This window comes from Cajanus cajan, chromosome 4, assembly GCF_000230855.2.
Source record: "Cajanus cajan strain Asha chromosome 4, NIPB_CcT2T_4, whole genome shotgun sequence".
In the NCBI taxonomy this organism is placed as follows: domain Eukaryota; kingdom Viridiplantae; phylum Streptophyta; class Magnoliopsida; order Fabales; family Fabaceae; genus Cajanus; species Cajanus cajan.
Genome location: NC_138520.1, coordinates 48749824 through 48774965, shown reverse-complemented (window position 1 = coordinate 48774965; position 25142 = coordinate 48749824). Strand labels below are relative to the sequence as shown.

The following is a 25142-nucleotide window of genomic DNA, read 5'->3' as shown; positions in this document are numbered from 1 at the left end:
ACAAATGCCAAATTTGGAATTTGAATTGTAAGAAGTTCACACAATTTCTGACCCAACAATACACATCACTAGTCACTAACTCTTTGGGACAGCTTTAACACATTTCTCTTAATATAATAATTTTTTATTGATTAGAATTTATTTTTCGAAAAACTTTAACACAACTCTCGCAATACATTTATTGTTTTATTAATTAAAATTTATTAAAAATTACAAAATAAAAAAATCCTTAATTAAAATATGAAATTCACAAAATTGTGATTTCCAAAATATTTCATCCAATTAAAAAATATGTTACTATCATAATTATAATTAACATGTCAATAATATATTTTTTTTTTTCTTCTTCAATGAAAGGAATATCAGTTTCAGCGCAGGTATCGGACTTAAAGACAGAAGTTAATACTCTGATAGTCTTACCACCAAACATTGCATTAACTGTTTCGTTGAATTTAAGCCAACTCCGGGAATCAGTGAAATACTGAAACCCCACACATGTCAACAAAATTTGAAAATTGGTTTCATGAAAATGCATTTTAGATAGTGAAATGTGACCAATTGGACAGTTTGGGACAGTCACACTCAGTGTACTATTTCTAACAATTCAGGACAGCCATGCATGCAGAAAGAAAATGGATTAATATAAGCAGCTCCAAATTCAAATTTTAGTCACAGTTGTAGCGCGGGAAACAAAGAAATTTGAATCAAATAATCTAATTTACTTATAAGCTTCCCCTCAAACAAACATTCATTTTTCACCCCTTTTTGAGTAACAAGAAATCAAAGAAGTAGAAATGGTATCCAGTGATGAAGACTCTTGTTATTCAATCTTACCAATTAAGCAAATTAAATCTTGTTGAGGATTTGCCAAATAGAAAAAGACTTGTCATTCAGTGCTGTTATTGATAATAAATAAATACTGGTAATAAATTTTTTTTTTTGTTAGAAATCATTTTGATAATGTATTAGTAATTTTTTTAATTAAGGAGGTTAGAAACGAAAATAGGTCAAGACTGACTAGATTTAGAATAAATAAGTCGGACCTATTTTATAAAATTAAAGTTTAAATCTGACTTATTATTTATCATAGATTTTTTTTCTAAGTTTGATCTGGTTTTTTTTAAAGTCTAATTTAACCTATTAGTCCATTTAAAAACCTATTTTATATTAATAATATTAAATAAATTAATAAATTTAATTTTAAATAAGTTAAAAAAAAAAATTAATTATGCATGCAAGTCTTTTGTTTTAATATTCTTGATAAAAAATAGTTTGTTCTATTATTATTATTATTATTATTATTAAAATTTAGAGTTTAAAATAAAAATAAAAATTAATGTAAGAGGAACAACTTGTGTACAATCATGTACACTAATATACATTTACAGACAGATGTAATGAAAAAGATAACTTTATAAAAAAAACTTTCTAAATATATGAAATATTTTAAATAAATAATTATAAAGATTAAAAAAGAAAAAAAGAAAAAGCGACAATGCGACTGCTAAATTTTTAATTTATTGCTTTTATATGAACATAGAATGTAAAACGTTTAATTAAGTTAGTAAAAATGTCAAAAATATTAATAATTAAATTTTTTATTATTAATTTTTTATTTAATTATATTGTTAATTATGCAATATGTATATTTTTTTAATTATATTATATAGATAAATAGACTGATCTATTAGACTCAACAAATTTAAGTTTAACCTTTTTAAATAGATTTTTAAAAAAAAAAAACTTAAATATAATATTTTTATTAAATAAATCATACTAGATCAGACTTTAAATAGGTCAGACCATAACGTTTCATAACATGTCATTGTAACTATTTCTTTGGTCATTACACACATATTTGTTTGAATATCTCATTTATTTGTAATTTTGTTTGATTTGGTTAAAGAAGGAATTTGAAAATGACCTTATTTGATCCCACTTTATTATTACAACATAAAAGAAGAACAAGATGGAAGGAGAGTGACCAAAAAAAAAGAAATAAAAATGAAACAAAATGTTGTCAATGAAAATCACTATTAGCTGCAACTCACAACTTCTTTCAATAGAGCTAAAATGATAGCCTAAACAAGAGGAAAGGTAAATTACAAAAATGAAAAAGAAAATATGAGTTACAAGGGTCAAAGTCTATCAATGAGACGATAGAATATAAGTTTCATTATTGAGAGAAAAATAATTTTGATAACTAGTTAAAGTCTCTAAATCACATAAACTAATAGTCAAAATTTTGAATCGCATGCAAAAATGAAAAAGAAAATACGAGTTACAAAGGTCAAAGTCTATCAATGAGATGATAGAATATAAGTTTCATTATTGAGAGGAAAACAATTTTGATAACTAGTTAAAACCTCTAAATTACATAAATTAATACTCAAAATTTTGAATCGCATGCATTTTAAATTTTCATTTCACTAATAAATTTTAGATAAAATGATTGTTTAAGTTTTTTTTTTAAAAGACAACAATTTTAGATAAAATTTTCATTTCACTAATAAATTTTAGATAAAATGATTGTTTATATTAACTTTGTAAAGATTCACAATATAACCCAAAAAAACATAATTACAACTAAAATTTTTAAAAATAAAAACTACTTCATCTACATAAAATACTAGAATACTCATTTAATAACCATGAAACCTTAAGATGTTCACTTTTTAAATTATTATTATTATTATTATTATTTTAAAGATTCTTTCAAATTTTAATAAATTAAAATTAATTAGAAAATTAATTATATAAATTATATATTTATATTTCAAGCCAATACATGAACCTAATTTGCAAGCCAAATTATATATATATATATATATATATATATATATATATTTAAGTTTAATTCATTTATTTTTTAAGTTTAATTTGTAACTTAAATTTAACTCATTTAATTTAAAAATCAAATTCAATAAACTAACCGTCAAATCACTTCATTGCTACTTCTAATACATTAAAGGTATATTTGGATGAGAAATTTTACAAATTTAAGGAATTTTAAATTCTTGATATTTGAATTACTTTGATTTCAATTTCCATCATTCTTAAAATATTTTGTTTAGATAAGTTAATTCAAATTTATCAAATTTTAAATTATTAGGTTGGATATGATAATTTGATTCCACCATAATAAAATTGATTTAAAAAATATATTTATATATTAATATTTTTAAATTAAATTTTATAAAAATAAATATTAGCTAATTTTTAAATATTTAATAATTTTAAAAATTAATATTAGATAATATTTAATAATTTTAAAAATATTTTTAAATATTCAATAATTAAAAACATGAAGAGATAAGAGATAAGATAAAATATATAAGTGAAATAAGAAGAAAAAAAATATGAAAAATTTCAAATTCTTACTCTTTTGGGAGAATTTGAAATTCTACTATTTCAAGGAATTTCACAAATGCTTGAATTTCAAATTCCTTATAAATTTCTCATCCAAACAAGGTATTTCACCTCAAAGAATTTGAAATTCTTCAAATAAATGAATTACTTCATTTAAATTCTCCATCCAAACACACTATAAAAGAAATTGGCTTTTTGACCCCACTAAATTAAAAAATAAAAATAAAAATACATGAAATAAATTTTAAAAAAAACTATTTACTGAAATAGGTGATTTTGGACACGTCAGCCGACACGTGGCATTGAAAACGCATGGGCCCACAAATTTTTTTTGCACGTTGTTATTAGGCATGATTTTTACTTTATTTATTTTAAATTTAGAAATAAATATTAAAATACAAAATGTTTAGGGCTGATTCGTTAATGGTTTCTGGGTGTGGAACGACCCGTTCTGTTCTCAGAACGGGCCGTTCTGATTGAACAAATTGGTTGTTATTTTGGATCTAGAACGGGCCGTTCTGAAAGTAGAACGGGCCATTTTGAAAGTAGAACGGGCCGTTGAGGGGCCGTTCTGGTTGTTTGATTTAGTGAAAAATGGAAGGGATCAGAACGACCCGTTTTGCTTTCAGAACGGCCCGTTCCAGGACCCAATTTTAGACACTTTTTGTGCAATGAGAACGGCCCGTTCTGGTTTCAGAGCGGGCCGTTCTGATTGCATTCATGAAGGATTTCAATTGAAAATTTTGAATTATTATGAGTGATTAAATTAGGTATTTAAGCATTTATAAAATTTATAATTAATTAGTTGTTTGAGTTTAATATTTAATTTGTTTGTTTGTTTAATTATATCAGGATGTCTACATAGATGATTCATGCAGGACCTATCGACGATTCATTATTAAGGCTTCAACCATTCCATATATCTGAGCATATATGGAATGGAGCTGAAGATAGGGTTTTGAAGGTTAGAAGAGCAACACAATCAGAGTTGTGTGGTGTTGAGATTCCAGCTGCTATTCAGGATCTTCTACAGAGGGCTGATTTTATGGGGATGGCGCAGATTAGTTACTTTCCTGTGGACAATCATTTAATTTCTGCGTTAGTTGAGCGATGGAGACCAGAGACCCACACATTTCACATGCCCTTCGGCGAGTGTACTATCACGTTGGAGGATGTTGCAATGTTACTTGGGTTGAAGATCTCCCGGGCACCCATTACTGGATACGCAACTATGGATTGGGGAGCTCTTGTGCAGCGCCTTCTTGGCATGACACCCCCTGAGTCAATGCTTGCTGGCAGTCGATTAAGGATGACCTGGATTGACCGACACTTTTCTAATGTTTCTGAGCATATACATAGCCAGGAACAGTTGGAACGCTATATTAAAGCGTTCATTTTACGCATAATCGGGGGATATTTATTAACTGATCACTCTAGCTCGTTTGTATCCCTCAGATACCTAAGTTTCCTAGAAGACCTGGATGTTTGTGGTCAAATGAGTTGGGGGTCATGCGTCCTGGCGAATATGTACAGGGAGTTGTGCGTGGCCACGAATTATGATCACAAGGAAATTGGTGGTTCAGGTATTTTACTGCAATTATGGGCATGGTATCGGTTTCCATTTCTTGCACCACTTCATCAACCTTTATCTACATTTCATGTTCCTCTAGGGACAAGGTTAGTAACTATATTACTTGTGATTGATTTAAGAATAAATATATTTAGAATTAATTTGTATATTGAAGAATTAATGGTTTTTTTTTTGTTTTTATAACAGGTGGAATTATGCCTTGCATAAACCTAGAGAGGAATCAAAAGATAAAATTGTGAAGTATAGAGAGTATTTTGACCGTTTAAAAAGAGAGGATGAAAGTTTTAATTTATAATATTTTTTTGAACATTTATATTAAAAAATTGTGATTATAAATGATAATTGCTAAGTACTTAATTGTTTTGTTGTTTTGCAGTTTGTATGGCAACCATACTTGGAGTTACTACCTGCATTACCTCCTTACTGTTTTGAGGACTCACAAGTATGGAGGTCAACTGTCCCATTGATTAATTTTCACATCGTCGAGTGTCATTACGCAGATCGTGTCATGCGACAATTTGGGATGGTCCAACACATTCCTACGCCTCCTATTCATCCGGAGAAATTGCATGATCTTTCCTTGAGAGGCAAGGATAACACGGACTGGTCACGCATGCACGTTCAATTTGTGCAGGAGTGGCAGTCACGACTTCATCGTGTATGGACACAACCTGCGTGTGATACACCACACTTGAGCAATAGCTTAGAATACATGGTGTGGTATAGGAAACATACAAGGCAATGGATTTCTCCTTCTAGTGCAAAGGAAGGATATGTGGTGAGTACAAATCTACGCATGTATTTAAATAATTACTTGTGACATATTTACAAATTTAGTGTTCTGATGATATTTATTATGTTATTTATAGATCGATGTTCTGGAACACATGTATCATGGCACCAGTGAAGAACATAGGGATTCCTTCGATTTTACCATGATGCATGAGAGGATCGGTCACTGCTTGCAGTTGCAAGACGAGGTGAGCAGGGTGAGTTTCCCTTTTACACCGGCTCTAGCTGCAACATTACCACAACCAGGCGTAGTTCAGGTGGAGCACATTGGGGCGGGTCAACGAGAAGGAAAGGGGCTAAGTCGTCGACGAAGGTGAGTTGATCACCACAATGGCTCTTGTTCTCTAGCTTCTTCAGCCTGTTTGGCTGCCATTGCACTTCTCATTGCTGACAAAAATTGTTCATCTGTCCATACTTCATTTGATGGAACAATGTCTTCTTCTTTGTCACTATCAGGTACATAATCTATTCCTCTACGAGACATTCCTGATAAAATACAAATCAAAATAAATATTCCATTAATATTGTCTCAAATTCTAAAATTTAAAATATTCAGTATAATATCATAATTTTTAACATTGCAATAAATACATATATTCAATTATAAAAATCAAATTATATAACTTTTTCAATTCAAAAAAATTTAATTAGGGCACTGGAACGACCCGTTCCAATTTCAGAACGGGTCATTCTAATTGCAACAAAGGTGTATTGTCTATGAATCCAGAACGGGCCGTTCTGATTTCAGAACGGCCCGTTCTCAGAGAGCTCATAAGAAGTTAATTTTTGTTCCAGAACGGCCTGTTATAAAAGAAGAACGGGTCGTTTCAGAGCAAAAATTAACAATTCTTCAGTACAATAAGAACGGCCAGTTCTGCTTTCAGAACGCCCGTTCTTATTGTACATAACCCTCCTTTCTTTACAAACCGGAACGGCCCGTTCTGAATACGTGCTTTTTCAGAACGGCCCGTTCCACGTTTATAACTTACGTATTGAACTTCCTATTTAAAAAAAATTAAAATTATTACACCACTCTATTTTACAAAATCAACAACGATACAAACATACAATATATTATAAAAATTAAAATTTAAAATTACAACAAATAAAATATATTACTTACTTCCACACTATCCTGGACTACCAAATAAAATATCAGCTGGACCACACCGAAGAAATAAATTTTGTGAAACCCAATAACACATTCTACATTTAACTTTGAATTTGATAGCGCCTGGGGGAGAGGCGCATTGCAACGAATGAACACGTACACAAATGGTATTTGGGGGAGGTGTTTTTTTGAAAACACCTCCCTCCTACTCTTTTTTTACTGCTATTTTTTTACAAACTGGGAACGTGCAATGAGGTACAGATGGCGCCTACCCCACAAGCTCTTTCTTTTCAAACTTGCCACAAATAGAAGACACCCAGGGGGAGGCTCTTTCTAAAAAATGCCTGTCCCCTGCTCTTTCTTGCACAGATTCTCTGTTGGCCACATCAGCAACTAAAGGCGCCTGGGGGGAGGCTTTTTCTAAAAAACGCTCACCTCCCATGCGTTTTCAGTGCCACGTGTATGCTCAGGTGTCCAAAATCACCTATTTCAGTAAATTGTTTTTTTTTAATTTATTTCGTGTATTTTTAATTTTTTTTTAATTTAGTGGGGTCGAAAAGCCAAAGAAATTGATTGCCACAGTGAATGATATGTTAATTGCGTATCCTAGCATTCGTTATCATCTAAATGTATCTAACTAATATAATCAGAAAGATAACAAAAATATAGGAAAGAAAAGATAAAGCTAAAGGGGTTATCTTAACAAGGATAAATGAACTATTTTTACACAAACTCTCATTGATAAACTGATCATTAAACGATAGCAAAACAGAAGAAATACATTTAAAAAAAAGGCTAATATATAAATTAACCAAAATCAACTAAAAGCAAAGCTAGAACAAAGAAAATGGTATCCTAGCTATTAACTAAAGGCAAAACGCCTAAACAAAGCAAGAGTAAAATATCGCTGTATAGAAGACATACTGGAATCTGCTAAATTAGGCATCCTTTATGGTATGTTTGGATGAGGAATTTATATGGGGTAATTCATTTATTTGAAGAATCTCAAATTCTTTGAGGTGAAATGCTTTATTTGAATGAGGAATTTACAAAGAATTTGAAATCCAATCATTTGTGAAATTCCTTAAAATAGTAGAATTTCAAATTCTCCCAAAAATGAGAGAATTTGAAATTCTTCATATTTGTTTTTCCTATTTCTCCTATATATTTTATCATATCTCTTCATTTTTTTAATTATTAGATATTCAAAAATATTTTTAAAATTGTTAAACATTATCTAATATTAATTGTTAAAATTATTAAATATTATCTAATATTAATTTTTAAAATTATTAAATATTTAAAAATGAATTAATATTTATTTTTATAAAATTTAATTTAAAAATCTCAACATATAAATATATTTTTAAAATCAATTTTACTATGATGGAATAAAATTATCATATTCAACCTAACAATTTAAAATTTAAGAAATTTGAATTGACTCATCCAAACAAAATATTTTAAGAATAATAGAAATTGAAATCAAAGTAATTCAAATACCAAGAATTTAAAATACCAAGAATTTAAAATTCCTTGAATTTGTAAAATTCCTCATCCAAACACACTATTAGGGTAAGTGATTCTCATTGTGTAACCATAACAAGGCATTCTTAGGTATTCCCACGAATTCTTCAATCTTGGCAATTTTGAACGATCATCTATAAATCTTCAACTTAAGCCACTTTGACATGATCAGTTGTAACTTGTAATACCTTCTATCTACTTAGATCAGTTATCGTTGGCTCTCAATTTGTTCTCTTCTGCATATCTCTTATTTTGCCGATGTTAGATTAATCTTCAATTTGGGTCTTGATTCATCAACTCGTGTCAACTTTCCTGTGGTACTGACTTCTCACCCAATTTTATTGCCCGTTTCAGTGTCAAAAAAAAGGAAAACAAACATTGGAACACCAAATAGTCGTGCTAAAACTCATGAATCTAACACAACCAAGAAATAGATACAAAGAATACACAAATTTAATCTACATATCACAGTGAAGGTCATCATGGTCAGTATGTATGTACACCACACATTCAGACAATCAACTTGACTCCATTGTTACCCAACAACCAAGAAAAGCTATAAAATAATAGTAAATATGTAAATTACATCGGGGTTCAGCCAACCACGAATTGATTGCTCATACAAGGAGGATGGCATTCAGTTAGCAACCAAGCTTATCGTACCCAGGAAACAGAATCAATTTCATCCCTTGCTGCTTTATATAGTTCAAGCCTTTTTGCACACTGTTGTCTCCTCTCCATCAATGCAGGGTCTTCATCTAACATTTGCAATAGCTGTTTACCCTATAGCAGGTAAAATCTTATTAATGATATATTATAATTACTTAAAACAGTCAGTACATAATGTCCAAAGTGGCTGAGTTGGGTATAAATAGTTACATCAAACTAAAAGAGGATTATTTTATCTTGACATACAGAGAAGCCATTAAGATGACAAATTAGTTTCGAACTAGAAGCTATGTTATATATATTTTCAAACAGTGAGTACATACACTTCTTCTGTACAATGGCTACAAGATTAAAATTTAGAACCTTGGGCTTACTATCCAAAACCTTCAACTACTAGGCCAACTCTAGTGGATATCATCATCATAACACAACAGGCATGAAATTGATAATTGTTGGTGTTTCTACAATGAATCATTTGACAGAATGATCCAGTGGAGACGACAAACGGATATTACCCCCTTCCTTCAACAAACTAATGTGGCTTTTACCCTAGATTGAATATACTATATTTAACTACAATTAAATATACATGTTTAAATATGCATTTTATAACATTTTCCTTTTTACCACCAAATAGTAGAATAAATTCTTGTCTTCTATCAAATGTAGGCTCATAGACCAAATGACCTGCTCCATTCTCTTAACATCACATTCCAAGCAAAATTCAAGTTTTGTTTTACATACTTTATAAACATAAGATAAATTATCAAGTAAATATAGCACCATAATAAAAATTTGATGGTTCATTTGTATGCCCTCTTCATGGATGGCTCAAACCATTACACATTCAAATAATTATATAACTACATAATTTTTATATTCAAAGCACTTACCATAGATCTCAACAGAAACGATATAGTTTCAAGAAATTTTGTATTGATACAACTAAAAGGGTTTATCAATATTTATTATCATTTATGTTAACTAAAATTTACACAAAATTACCCCTAGACTTAAATTTTTGGAAGCATGTTATAATATAAAGGCCAACTGACTAATCCTTCGATGGTAACAGTATTTGGAGCATATCATGTAGGTAAAGATGATTATCTATAACAAATTGTCCCCAAGAATATTTCACTATCTCTAACAAATATAAAATAGTTTTTACCTAAAAATGTGAATGATTAGATAAATCAAATGTCAGAAAGGCAACTCGATACTATATAATTATGATTGGCAGAGTCCATCTGGGTCAACTTAACTGAAGTTACAGAATTGCAACAATTTGTTAGAACTTAGGATTCAATTGCAAGGTATGGGTCTTCAGTCTCACTCCCACATTAGAAGTATGAAATTATAATGTGTGGTTTATAAGACCCTAGTCTCTCCAACTACAACAACTAACTTTTGTGGTGCAGTTCTCCCTAAGGTTCTTATCAATAGGTATCAAAGCTTTTCATCATGTCTCTTGGCTGCAAGTGAGCAACACGGGTGGTGATGTTGGTATGGCAGTGTATGGCTAGGATTAGTTGAAGGGGCCACTGCCACATGCATGGATGCTGGTGGCTGCAGAGTGTGGTGGGATCTTCAGATCCAATTGCAGGGTAAGAGACTTGAGTTCCACATCAAATGAATGGGAATATAGTTTAGAATATACAAGGCCTTGAGCTCTCCCACTACAATGGCTAGCTTTTGTAGAGTAATTTCCCCAAAGTTGTTATCACTATCCATTAAGGAAAAATGTGCACTTTCTTAAGAGATAAACTGAGAGAAAGTAAGAGCCTAGAGAATGTACCTCTTTCTTCCCTATTTGTGTGTAGAAATGGTGTAGCAATGACTGTTTTGCTTGCCTGACCTGACAATAAACAACAGCCTTTGGAATTGTATTTCTAAGAGTATCAGCCACCAACCCTATATAGGATGACACATTAGATGCAATTCTCCTGAAATGTCCTTCGGCATATCGATCAATGTTTGTGGCAGCAGCAGGAGTACCAGATTTCTCCACTTCTTGAGGAAGTCTCCGAAAGAAATCCACAGTGAGATAAGAAGATTCCATGTCTACAAGCCGAAGAGTTGTCTTCTTACTCTCTTCACGAAACCTTTCTAAAGCTTCATTTGCTGCTGCAGCTAGTTCAGCTTGAAATGTTGGGAAGCGCTTCAGCTCCTGTCATCACAGATTAGTATCTCTAAAAACTGTCACACAATTCATCACCAAGGTAAATATAAAATATACTACTAAAATTTACCTGAGTTTCAGCTATTGACTTCCTCACGAGTTCTTTTAAAACGAAATTAACCTGCAGAAAATCAAGAACGGTCAGTTTGATTCTTTTACTGTTAGATGAAAAACCAATAACCAGAGACTACAACTAGAATGCTTACAGCATCTACTGAAGCTTCAGCTGGGCCTCTAAAGTAACCAAGAGCCCCCTCAATCAGGCGCCTGTAACCTTGCTCTGGGGCAATCAAGTGAGGCTGATAACCATCAGCCTCTGACACCACTTTTCTTACATTCTGGAGAGAAAGATGCCGATCAAATGGAAGCTTCCGTAAAGCAGCAGGAAGCTGATTGTCAAAGACATTATATATCCTATCTCCTCCAGGCCGCCTAAGAATTAAAATGAAAATTATTATTTAAATGAAGAGACCCATCAACTAGTTCATAAGTGATAACAAACTGACATCCAAACAATCAATTCAAACTGCTTTGGCTATGTTCATTTTGGCTTATGCAGTGGACAAACCACATCACAAAGGTTCCTATTGCGGAAAGCATGTTTCCATTCAGCAGGTGTTAAGTGTTAACAAGTAAAGCATTCATAATTAATTCAAGTAATAATAAATTTTGTCATCAAAGGAAATACGTATGTAGCAGTTTGTCTAGAAAATAAGCAGCTCGCAAAGCAAAACCAAGGAACTAGATATTTCAGGAAAATAAAGTGTATTATTACAAGACTGCAAAATCCCATTTATATAGATTTAAGATGTTGTACTAGATTATAGATTATAGATTCAAAGCACATAAATTTTGGTAAAATATCTCCATTTTGGAACAGTATGCCACTTAAGTGGTTATTTAAGTTGGGTTAGTTGTTACTTGTTACCGATTAATTATCCTTTGACCATTGATAATCAGTTCGGTGATTCTGTATTCACCTTACATTCTTCCGCTTACAATCTGAAGTTTGTTTTAGGGATCGGTACAAGATAGCTATCAGCACACCAGATATTAGAACAGAGAAGGGGTGTCACAATGGGTCCAACTGATAGACCGTCCCAATTAGCCTTATGCATGGGCTGGGTTGGACTGACCGAATTTATTTTGGTTCAATCCAACCCAAAATTTAATTGGCCCAAGGCCTGCTGGCCGGTGATGGGCTGGGCCAGCTCATAGCCAGATTTATTTTTAATTTTTTATTATTAGTAAAATTGTAGATAATAAATTTAATACATGTTAATGTCCATTTTAATGTTAATATTGAGTTTTATTTTTAATTTCTAGCACTTGTTTATTGTTATAACATAATTGATAATGATATATATATATATATGTAAGGCTCTGATACCATTCTGGACGGGAGCCTTATATGTCATTAATATCTTTATAAAACTCTTATCATTAAGTATAATTATAATCAAGATTTCATAATCGAGCTTTTCCGCACACTTAGCGTACTTTTTCAGGTCCTGTTACTCTCTTGATCATAATTATACTAATAGCAAGAATTTTAATTATAACATTAATAACAATAAGGACCGTTCAAAAGGATCATTGATCAAATATATTTCTGATGCACAGGATCCATTTTCATGGCAAGTGCAGAGCATACTCTATATCTAATTGTAGAGCAAAGTATTCTCTCACAGTAGGAAGTCTAAGACATAATTACAAGAATAGAGCTTTCAGGAAAGAGAAAAATGTTTAGAAACTCATGATAATATAAAACAAAGGTTTTATTTATGATAGACGTTCTCTGCCCCTCAACGCTACAAGAGTCTTGCTTATATAGAGGAGCCGGGCTGCGGACTTGAAATCCTCTTGAAGCAAGTTTAAGACCATTAGAGTAATGGCCGACATCATTATAATGATTCATACTTTATAGTACAATGACTCATATTTTATAGTACAATGACTCATACTGATGTTAACTAAAGATGTTAGATTACATCTGTCGACACAAAACGACAAACTAGTACACACAGCTGGTTACACCATGCAGTTATGCTTTTTATCAGGATAGATTCCTTCAGACTTATTAACTTCACACGCTTTATGTGCTGGTTAGAAATTCCCATCAGTCAGTCTTTGAAGATAGGCTCATGACTTGGTGACAAATTTGGGTGTGTATTATCAGAATCAGAAGCTGAGCTGTAGACTTGAGATAAGGTTGGACTGTCAAAGTGATATGCATTATCTTCATGCATAATAATTTGTCCACGAGTATCAACATTTTGAAGAATGAATTGTTCTCCTGTATTGACTGGTGGACAAACTTTCTTAGCAACACTGTAATAATTTGTATCTGGCTCAGGAGGAGAAATGATATCTAGTGACTTTAGGTTGGCACATGTAGAAGTTCCATTAGATATCATTTGTTAACAGAAGTTCTACATGTGCCAACCTAAAGCCACTAAATATCATTTGTCCTCCTGAGCCAGATACAAATTATTACAGTGCTGCTAAGAAAGTTTGTCCACCAGTCAATACAGTTCCAGGAGAACAATTCATTCTTCAAAATGTTGATACTCGTGGACAAATTATTATGCATGAAGATAATGCATATCACTTTGACAGTCCAACCTTATCTCAAGTCTACAGCTCAGCTTCTGATTCTGATAATACACACCCAAATTTGTCACCAAGTCATGAGCCTAGTTTCAAAGACTGACTGATGGGAATTTCTGACCAGCACATAAAGCGTGTGAAGTTAATAAGTCTGAAGGAATCTTATCCTGATAAAAAGCATAACTGCATGGTGTAACCAGCTGTGTGTACTAGTTTGTCGTTTTGTGTCGACATATGTAATCTAACATCTTTAGCTAACATCGGTATGAGTCATTGTACTATAAAGTATGAATAATTATAATGATGTCGGCCATTACTCTAATGGTCTTAAACTTGCTTCAAGAGGATTTCAAGTCCGCAGCCCGGCTCCTCTATATAAGCAAGACTCTTGTAGCGTTGAGGGGCAGAGAACCTCTATCATAAATAAAACCTTTGTTTTATATTATCATGAGTTTCTAAACATTTTTCTCTTTCCTGAAAGCTCTATTCTTGTAATTATGTCTTAGACTTCCTACTGTGAGAGAATACTTTGCTCTACAATTAGATATAGAGTATGCTCTGCACTTGCCATGAAAATGGATCCTGTGCATCAGAAATATATCTGATCAATGATCCTTTTGAACGGTCCTTATTGTTATTAATGTTATAATTAAAATTCTTGCTATTAGTATAATTATGATCAAGAGAGTAACAGGACCTGAAAAAGTACGCTAAGTGTGCGGAAAAGCTCGGTTATGAAATCTTGATTATAATTATACTTAATGATAAGAGTTTTATAAAGATATTAATGACATATAAGTATATATATATATTAGTTTACTTTAAAAAACATTTTTATCAATTTATTATATAAAAATAATTTATTTTAATAATTTTTAATTTTTATATTTTAAAAAAATTGGCCCATGGGCCAGCCCATTTTGGCCCAAAGCCTGCTAAGGGCTGGGCTAGGAAAATTTCAGCCCAATGTCAAAATTGGCTTAACCCAGCCCAACCAAAACTGTGTTGGCCTGTGATGGGTTGGCTGACTCATTTAGACTGGCTCAAATTGACAGCTCTAAAAATGAGCTTTATTCAATCTGAAAACAAGCTCCATGTGCAGATACAATAGGTGAACACCTCCCCTCCTAGAGAAAAAGTTCCTGAGAGAATATACTTTCCCTGTCAAGCCAAAAGGCCCAACAAACAAAATAAAGCTCCTCTCCTTTATCACACTAACCCTGTTTCACATCTCCCTATAGACACACCAACAGCCTGCCAATTCAGCTCCTTCACATCCCGAAGAACCTTCTTCCCCTTGGTATAGTCCAATAGTCGGGCCTCTTGACCCATTATCTAAACCAAGCCCTGATACTGTAGCACGAGGACCAAAGATACTATCAATGCCCCTCTTGGTTTTTGTGAGGGCAGAAAATTAAGATACTTCTCTTGGTCCTTTGTGTTCAATGGGCTTGTGCAAGACAGGTGAAGCTGCTCTGTCTGGAGAGCATGAAGGATCTACTACAAACCCTAAGGATAAGTTTAGATTGGTGCAAAGAGATGGAAAGGAATGACCCGTTGAAACATTGCATAAAAATGGAACACAGTAGACGAAATTTACCCTCCATCTAAATGCTCCTTGAATATTCGTTCAAAAGCTCGGCAAAGTTCTAGGATGGTGTATAACTGAGCCTGAATAAGAAATCAACATTCAACAAATACTCAGAAGGAAATCATGCAAAGAATTTTATTCATTGAAGACATCATCACAAATACAAATAACTTACCCCGGCATCAAGAGCAATAGGTCTCCCTAGATGATTCATCTCCGATTCAAGTTCCTCAATGCTTTTGTTTATTAAAGATGTTATACTAGGTATCCTTGCCCTAATTACTGACTCCAAATGCTGAAAATAAGCTCACAGGATTAAAATAAAATGATATGTAATATCAATACAAGATCAGCAAAGAATATATTCCAAAAGCAAACCTGTGAAAGAAGTTTTGCAAGGTATTCTGAACCCATTTTATTGGACAAGTGCCCATAATCAGAACTGGTTGCAAAATACTCACGCTCCTTACGTCTAGCAACAATCATGTCAACATTTCTATTGATGTCCGCTTGGGACCGATTAACTATACCAACCCAAGGATGTTGCAGACGATAAGACCTTCCTTCAAGGACCTTGAGAAAATAAAAGCAAGAATGAGGATGAAGCAGTATAATTTTACAGGCACATCAAGCTTGAACATTAAAGGTACATGCATCAGATAAGAAAGAGAGAAAGAGATTACATCCAAAGCATTAGTTCCTTTGTCCATCAAATCTAGCTTTGTCAACACCCCAAATGTCCTTTCACCTATCCAGATTACAGACATAAACTTTAGTACAAAACTATGACTCAAACAAGGGTAATAAGCAAGTTCCCTGTGGGGTCAACTTCCCTGTGGCCATTCAAAGAAGCAATAAAAAATACCTGTGGGGTCAACTTCCCTAGCAAGTTTAATAGCATCAGAAGTTGCTATGTCTTGATTGGCTGGAGATATTGCTAATATGATGCAATTAGGCTGTTGAACATACAAGCAATTGATTAAATAAAATACTGACACCTCAGCAGTTTGCCATGTAAATAGTTCATTTTTTAAGATACTTCAAGAAGGAACAAAATTGTAGTCATCACTAATTGAACCACAGAAAGAAATATTATTTGAAAATAGACAGTTCATAATGATTAAATAAAATACTGACACCTCAGCAGTTTGCCATGTAAATAGTTCATTTTTTAAGATACTTCAAGAAGGAACAAAATTGTAGTCATCACTAATTGAACCACAGAAAGAAATATTATTTGAAAATAGACAGTTCATAATGGTAAACTCGCAAAATCAACATGAAAGAAAAGGATGAAGTATATGAAATATAATGTATCGTCCAATTAAATTATAATATGGCCGAAGCATTACACTTAAAAGAGCACCACAACATCACAAACTACCAGCTGCTTCCCAGACTTGTGATATAAAACAGATGGGAATGTGAACATATTATTGTTATCTGCTCAATTAAGTCACTAAATAGTTTTATGATGTTGGGACATAATCACTTGACCAAAAAATGTTCAGACCCATCAGCATATCATTTTGGTGTACATCCTATAGCAACATGGAGCAGCTAACCCCAAAAATGCACAGTGAGTTGCAAAGAGGCCACTATACTGAAGATAAAGCATAGAATGCAAGTAATGTATACATACACTCAACTATTCAAAATTTAAGATATTCATCATTAAGACTCAGTAGTCCTAGCTTAAAAGTAACAATAATTAGCTTACGGAATAATTAAAAAGAAGTCAAAGAAACGAAACTATTTCCTGTATATTTCCAATGACTTGATAATTTTCTATGAAATTGAAGCAGGGGCTGGAAACACTGCATGAGAGTGGAAAAGGGGTGGACTTGTCCAAAAACCACTGGGCTGCTAGAATGCAGTCAAAATTATACAGAGGCTGGGACATAGGTGTGGAAAGGGAAAATAACAACTAAATCTAATAGGATAGAAAATAAAAAATCTAACAGAACACCTTCCCTCACTAACCTGAGGCACCCTTACATAATGAACTATTAAATTTATTTAATCAAGAGATAATGAACCCTGACAAACAATATTGGATGGCCAGGCTCTTGGGGTACCATTTTGATGTTGTTTACAAGCCTGGTCCAAAAAACAAGGCAGTAGATGCTCTATCATGAATGTATGAGGAGGGGGACAGTTAGGGGTTATTATTTCAACCCCATTATGGGCTCATGATCTCAGGAAATGAAGTGCAAAATGATTCCTTTTTGAAACACGTCATTGCTGACTTACTGTAGGATCCCAATTCTAGACAGGGTTTTGGTTGGCAATAGGGTACTTTACTCTACAAGAATAGGCTAGTCTTGTCATCTAACTCTTCTTACATTCCCTTGCTTTTAGAAGAATTTCACTCATCACCAATGGTGGGGGCACTCTGGACTCTTGAGAACTTATAGAAGAATTGCTACGAATTTATATTGGCCGGCTATAAAGAGAACTATTCAGGATTTTGTGCGAGCATGTGATGTGTGTCAAAGACAAAAATACCCAGCTTCCTCCCCAGCTGGATTGTTACAACATTTGCCTATTCCAAATCAGATTTGGGAAGACATTTCCTTAGACTTTATCACTAGCTTACCTAAGTCAAAGGGGTATGAGGCTATTATGGTAATAGTGGATTGACTGTCCAAATATGGGCATTTTATTTCCTAAAAACATCCTTACACAACAAGGAAAAGCTAAGGAGATAGTTCGTCTTCAAGGAGTTCCCCACACCATTATTAGTGACCGCGACCCACTTTTCATTAGCAATTTTTGCAGAGTTGTTTCAGTTACAATGTACGTTGCTATGAGCTCATCCTATCACCCAGGATGGCCAAACTAAAGTCTTTAATCGCTCTCTGGATTCATACTTGAGATGTTTTGCTTCCGAGCAACCAAAAAGTTGGTCATACTGAGTACTGTGGGCTGAATGGTGGTATAATACCACTTTCCATGTCTACTGGAACTACACCTTTTGAGGTGGTTTATGTAAGGAAACCACCTACTTTAGTTTGATTCTTACAAGGTGAAACTAAAGTGGAGGGACATTGGAATTATTGGATCAAGATGAGGCTTTGAAGCAATTAAAGGCTCAAGAACAGATGAAGGAGTATGCTAATCAAAAACGATGGAATGTGGTGTTCTTAGTTAGAGAGTGGGTTTTTCACTTTTTCTCAAGCTTAGGTCTCATAGACAGCAAACAGTTGCAAAAATGATCAATCAAAAGTTAGCTCCCAAGCATTTTGGCCCTTTCACAATCCTATAGAAAATGAGAGCTGTATCTTACAAGTTGGACCTGCCATAGTCATCCAGAATCCATCATGTATTCCATGTATCCTAGCTTAAAAAGGCTATTGGTAATTATTCTACAAAAGCTTCATTACCTGAAGCATAGAAGTAGAATTGACTGCCAATGAAGAACCAAAGATTGCTCTATCAGAGAAATTAAGGAGGCGGGGCGTACCCTCAAGTAGTGGTTGATCAAATGGAAGGGTAGAACAGTTGAAGACACTACTTGGAGCTCATAAATGAGTTTGTCCTCATTCTTCTCAAGGCTGTTGTTCCAGGAAGAGGCAATGATAGGACACACGGATCTAGTACTAACCCTGAGAAGAATGAGGACAAGATGTTGGACCTGAATCCTAAGAAGCCCATTGTGTGGAGAGTTGTTGTAAATTTTTCTAATTCTGGGAATCTTAAATTCGAAGAACAGAATAGAGAAACAGGAAGCTAACGAATAAGAAGAGCTTCGAGAATGCTTATTGACTTGAGAGAAGAATTACAAGAATTTTAGTCTTAGGCTGAATGAATCATATCCCAGCCTTCACTTAGCTACTTATAGCTAACTGTTTCTAACTGCTCTTAACAACCCTCCACAAAAGGAGAGGTTCTAACTAACTAACAGCCGGTTACTCATTGCTAGCAATTAACACGTGCCCTTCACCTACACATTTATTTCATAACAAGAGTGTATTCTAGAAGGAAGAAAGGGGGCTAGGAAAGGACAATTAGTTAGTGAGCTGGCAGTAATATCACCATAGGAGAATTTTGTTAGAATCTTGAGGGATAAAGGATGAGTGCAGGTAGAGGAAAAAAGGGGAAGGGGAAGGGGAAGGGGGGGGTGTGTATTGGGTGATTAGGAGACTCTCTGGAGGAGTCAGACTCTAGTTGCTTACTCTACGAGCTGTTTTCAGCTTCTTCCTTATTTCAGTAATACAAATACACCAGATATTTCTGGAGTTTCCATCAGTTTCAATATAAAAAAAATACATTGTTTATAATCTTGTTCTTTCTTGTTTGATAATATTGGTGAAAACCATATTAAAATCTTTTAGGTTATTTTTATTACAAAGGTGAAGGTTTTGGTGAAAAAAATAATCAAGATTTTACAAATTGATTAGAAATTAATATTTTATTTTCTAGCTAACATTTGTTTTCCCAATTTACTCCCAACAATTAATTTAAAATACAAAACTAACTTCTACAAAAGTACAAATAATTTCAGACCTTTTTTGTAATTTAGACAAACATTTTTTAGACCATCCAAATGAAATAGATTATCTCAAAATCAAAACCACTTTTTATCTAACACAATCAATTATAGAAATAATCTAAAAATAATCCACACAATAGCAGCAGGGAACTAAAAAATGGTTTCCCTAGCCAAACATGAGGTGTCAAGGAGTGGAAGGGAAAAATAAAATGAAATTTATTATGGGAAATGGTTTAGTCAATCAGGGTTGTAAGTTTCTAAGAAGTGAATGCTAAGTTTAGGTAAACAGTATCTTAGAAGTTACTCAAGCATATTTGTCTCTAACATGTTTTGGAGCTCATAAATGAGGATGACAAGAATGTATTCATGATGTTGATGTTCTACTCTATTCTATACCCAAAGTTGAATAAAATAGTGTTATTCATCCAAAAGTGTCCAAACCACTTCAGTGTCTCCTAAATGACCAAGTATGACTATCAATTACACTTGGTACACAACAAAATGTTCACTCACAAAAGTCAATGATGGATCTTTCAGGAACACAATTCAAGTTGTAGTTGAACTATCAACTCAAACAACAAGAACCAAATAATTTTTAAAATAGATTTTATGATTTTTTATATCAATTTCACTTAATTTCTAAGTTAAATAAATTATTAGCAAATACAGGAAAAATTGGGATATTGTATAAATTTTCAGTTCAGGTGTAGCTTCCAAGCTCAAGGAGCAATTGCACATGTAATTGAAGAACCATCAGCAATAAAAGATGCTTACACCCAAAGTGTTGTAATTCAATCGGATAAAAAGAAGAGGTAAACTGATTGCAATCACACCAAAGATATCTCCAATAAATATCCACTGCATGCATAAGAGATCATTTTTTACCTTCTCAACATAAGAACGAACCATAGATTCAATTTCTTGAACAATACTCTCAGGTTGTCCCTCTGAAAAAGATTGACACAATTGACAATTTAAAGATAAAGATAATCATTTGTTCCAAACAATTTATTTATAATTCAAATTTAGCTGTTAAATACAAAGCATACCTACAGCCACTTTAGTCAAACCCGGTAAATCAATCAAGGTTAGGTTGACAACTGTTCAAAAAACAGGAAAAGGTATTAGGTATAACATTTAGTCAGAAAAATAAAGGAATTATAATAGACAAGACAATTCATACTAATTGAATTTTGTGCTGTATAGATAATACCATGAAGGAACACAAAGTTAAAAAATTCAAAAAATGAATAACTACATAGAGTTCTTATAACTTCAAATACATCAAATTCATATTGCAATAAACTTATGAAGTTCAACCTTGAGCAAGTTGTGAAAGAAATAACTCTCCCTGCCAAGAAAGGTGGTGACATTGAGAGATGCTGATTGTGCTCAATTAAACAGGAGGTAGATAACTAGTGAAATAGTTATCACTAACCCTTATAAGAAGAAAGAGAAAACAGTGGAAAAGGCAAATTTGTGACAATTTTTAAACACCATAAATAACAGAATGTTGAGGTGAGCACTACTTTAGTGTATTTTCCAACAAAAATAACCATGCTCATCAAAATGGTCGTGTTAAGTATAATCAAAATAACAATAAAATGGAATATATTATTGACTAGACATGACTTGATACAATACACTAACCTAATACAGTAATACAACCATTTATATATTAATAAATTAGACCATGAACTACAAGTATCCAAGCCCACTAAATACAATAAGACTATCAAATTCAACCCTAATTGAAAAAGAAAAAGTTCTTACAATTTGGGCTTTGGACACAACTCAACCCCACAAATTCATGCCACCAGTTCATGTCAATAGTAAACTGGATGCTACACCAGCAATTCATGCTGCTAGTTCTAGACTTCTAGTCAATGGTAAACTCATCTTGGAAGAGTAAATATATGGAATTGGATATCTTTTTCGTCCCTGAAAAGTTTTGAGTTCACTCTTTGGTCGTCCCTCATGTGCCTGCTCAAGACCAGGCTATCAGATATATCCAATACCAGATTCTGACTTTTGAGAAAGACATCAGGATCATTAATCATTATCAATCACCCTGAGTTTGTGGGACATTAGCGATATAGTGTCAATGCATATCACCGTTCTGCTTTAATATGGTTGTATAATAATCACTCTAAGCTTTGTAACAGACAATCCCTTTCTCTCTCAATTAGTTCGATTGGGTATAATTCTTTTGTAACTGTGCTAAGTCAGACCAGCTAATAGCTTGCTCCAGACTCTTTTGGGAAAATCTTATGTCATTCCTAAATAATCTTTTAAAACCCCCGGCTTTTTTATGCCTAAAATCTTATAAAATCCTAATTTAATACAACCAACCTCCTAAATAACATTTTAAGGGTACTTTGTTATAGATTTCTTCATTCAGTTATTGCTTTTCCTTTCAAAAACCAGATGAATCTATCACACAATATTAGATATTAAAATAAACTAAACATAATCTAAATGAGATCAAATCTATATTATATGATTAGTTTTAATTTTTAAAAAATCGGATAAAGCAAGAGAAAATGACAATAGAAGCGCACCATTTGGCGAATAGATGCTAAGATGAATTGGAATAGGAGATATTTGTTTTGTCTTCCCTGTTACTCTATCAGTTTCATCCTGAATTTCTTGGCGGACCAAAGCTGCAGCAGGAAAACTTGTTTGAAAAACTGAATTAACATAATTTATATATTATGCTACAGAACACTCCGAAAAATATCAACAGTATAAAAATCTCAAACCCCAGTAAATTAAGTGGGCAGTGTCATATGATAAATTGCTAGCCAACAATTGTCGACACTTGTCCAAGGATCACGTTCAGAAACAGTATTGACTTGAACCCCAAAAGATATTAAAATTAGCCAAACATGTTGAAATGATTCTTTGTTACTATAAGTTCTAAATTATCAGGAAAAGATGAGAGAAATATACCAGAGACATATAATGGGAAATTAAAATAAAAAAATAAATAAATAAAGTTTCAGGTGACAAGGGCACATTAGTGATCATGCAATTTACAAACTAAAAGCATTAAATCGTTTATTAGCAACCAGAAAACAAAAGCCATCCTATAATTTGTGAAAGAACATGCCATTACTGTATATGTAAGGAGGGTTACTATCATACCGAAGTCAGAGAACTTTCTCCTCGGCAGGTGAAGAAACTCAGCATACTCTTGTGACCCACTCTCCAGTTTATGAAGCTGCAACACCAATGGACGCCTTGTCACAATCCCTGAATTTCATTCACACCAAAGGAAAAGATAAGCCAAATCATACTTCATAATAAGGGAAAAATAACAAAGAAAAGATCAAACCTGATCCTCTAGGCAAAAAGTCACGACCAACAATGCTCTCCAAAACTGAAGACTTCCCCGAACTCTGCTCGAATTTGTAAAGAAATCGGAAAAATAAAAACAAAGTTCAAACCAGACGTGTAAAAATAACAAAAAAGATATACTTTAAACTCGGTATTCTTTTCTTCCTCGCCGCTAATTTAAAAATGTTATGGCTTGAAAAACTAAAATTCAGACCCACATTCAAAGTACCGTTGTTAAAATGACTGAGAAAAACTGAAAACAGTTTCTCGAACTCTACTCAATTTTTTAAAAGAAAAAGAAAAATTCACACTTCAGACACATATCCTATAAGAAAAAAGCAAACAAAAAAAAGGGGGAAAAAAGAACACCTTAAAACAACTTTCACCTGTTCTACTCTATTATTCAAAAAAACAAAAAAAAATGCAATAAAACTAAAAATTTAGAACTACATTATAACTGAAAAACGAAAATGACCAATTCCAACTATCCGATTCAACTTCATGCGCCGCAAATTTCAAGTATTCATACCTACCACAACCGCCAAACAAAACAAAAAAAACTAACCGAACACTTTCTGAACAACTCAGCTTAAATTTCAACAGAAGAATAAGAAAACTCAGAGCCACACCAAGTTTGCTTCAAATTCACCTCTTAAAAAAATGCATAAAGCAAAAAGCACCATTCTCTGAATTTCGAATTTTCACCCTCCGTCGAAAAATTCGAGAGCGTTGACGTTGAAAATAAGTAGAGAAAAAAAGAAGAAAAAAAAAGTAAACGATGGGTTGAGTTGAGACGAACCTGGCCACCAACAACAGCAACAGAAGGAAGAGCTTCCCAGAGAGAAGAGAAGGCGTTGTTATCAGCACCGCCATAGTCACCGAGCACCGTGCAAGCCCTCTGGATTCGGTTCACCAGCCCAATCAAGCTCTCCATGGTCGTCATCTTCTCCAGCAAAACCCTAGAATCCCTGAACCAGCTGAAAACGACGACGTTGAACGCGAAACAGAGCACTAAAACGCGACGTAGATTCTAGAAAGAGAAGCGTAGAGAGAGAGAAGACTATATTTGTTCCTTCGGTCACGCACTAGTCACCACTAGTTAGTTTAGTTGAGGGGGCCAGAGACACGAGTGCGCGATGATATAGCATGGTCCGCACCGTTTTGGACGTCTTCTTGTCTTGCGTTTTCGAAATTTGAAAATTTGAAAACTAGTGTGGGGTTCACTCAAGTGGATGGTGGGGTCCACCAACGTTGTTGTTGTTACTTTTGACGAACGTTGGATTGGCCATTGTGGTATATGTCTGTCGTAGGGAAGCCAGCAACCCGCCAAATTGAACCGATTCCTTAACAGTAAAATTTCGGACCGGCTAAGGACCTTTTTTTTTTTTTTTTTTTTTTTTTACCGATTTAAGACGTTGAAAAATGCTGACAAATCTTTGATAACGTTAAGATTTTATTTTACAGCGTAAAGATATTAAAAAGTGCTGCAGCACTTTTTTTTTTGCTCCCTTTGTCCTTCTTTTCGTATAAGAAATTGCTTAGTGTACAATCAACTAAGTATTAAAGATAATAATTCCGGTAATTTTAGTTAAAGTTTGGGTATGAGATAAAAAAAGTATTATTTATATTTATACTAATATATAAAAGAGATACATTTTTCGATAATCATCTTGTTCTCTACTTTTTTTTTATCATTATACCTTTTTATTTTAAAAAATTAGAAAAAATATTTTTTAATTAAATTTAAGAACTTGAAATTAATAAATCTATACTAATATATAAAGGGGATACCACTTTTAATAACTACTTTTGGTTTTTATTTTTACATAGACCATGTTATCCTTGGTTTATTTTTCAATAACTACT

The 25142-nt window shown here is 33.1% G+C and overlaps 2 protein-coding genes across 2 annotated transcripts; one reads left to right on the top strand and one right to left on the bottom strand.

The window, feature by feature from the left end:
• Positions 1 to 4234: 4234 nt before the first annotated feature.
• LOC145957334 (serine/threonine-protein phosphatase 7 long form homolog) lies at positions 4235 to 6069 on the top strand. The gene is made up of 4 exons (XM_083073569.1): positions 4235 to 5046; positions 5147 to 5195; positions 5337 to 5738; positions 5830 to 6069. The coding sequence occupies exons 1-4, from the start codon at positions 4235 to 4237 to the stop codon at positions 6067 to 6069; spliced, it is 1503 nt and encodes a 500-aa protein (XP_082929695.1).
• Positions 6070 to 8825: 2756 nt separating this feature from the next.
• Positions 8826 to 24408, bottom strand: LOC109805715 (phragmoplastin DRP1E). The gene is made up of 15 exons (XM_020367890.3): positions 24076 to 24408; positions 23275 to 23338; positions 23085 to 23192; positions 22499 to 22600; positions 20987 to 21037; positions 20823 to 20884; positions 16308 to 16398; positions 16126 to 16190; positions 15821 to 16015; positions 15618 to 15737; positions 15452 to 15522; positions 11448 to 11673; positions 11312 to 11362; positions 10858 to 11229; positions 8826 to 9173 (listed from the first exon to the last, which is right to left on the bottom strand). The coding sequence occupies exons 1-15, from the start codon at positions 24217 to 24219 to the stop codon at positions 9045 to 9047; spliced, it is 1851 nt and encodes a 616-aa protein (XP_020223479.1). The 5' UTR covers positions 24220 to 24408; the 3' UTR covers positions 8826 to 9044.
• Positions 24409 to 25142: the final 734 nt, after the last annotated feature.

Coding starts and splice junctions, on each gene's coding strand:
- LOC145957334 (XM_083073569.1), top strand. CDS start 4,235: ATGATTCATGCAGGACCTATCGACGATTCATTATTAAGGCTTCAACCA. Junction 5,047..5,146: donor CATGTTCCTCTAGGGACAAG/GTTAGTAACTAT, acceptor TTTTTATAACAG/GTGGAATTATGCCTTGCATA. Junction 5,739..5,829: donor GTGCAAAGGAAGGATATGTG/GTGAGTACAAAT, acceptor TGTTATTTATAG/ATCGATGTTCTGGAACACAT.
- LOC109805715 (XM_020367890.3), bottom strand. CDS start 24,219: ATGACGACCATGGAGAGCTTGATTGGGCTGGTGAACCGAATCCAGAGG. Junction 16,016..16,125: donor AAGGAACTAATGCTTTGGAT/GTAATCTCTTTC, acceptor TATTTTCTCAAG/GTCCTTGAAGGAAGGTCTTA. Junction 15,523..15,617: donor CTATTGCTCTTGATGCCGGG/GTAAGTTATTTG, acceptor TTTCTTATTCAG/GCTCAGTTATACACCATCCT.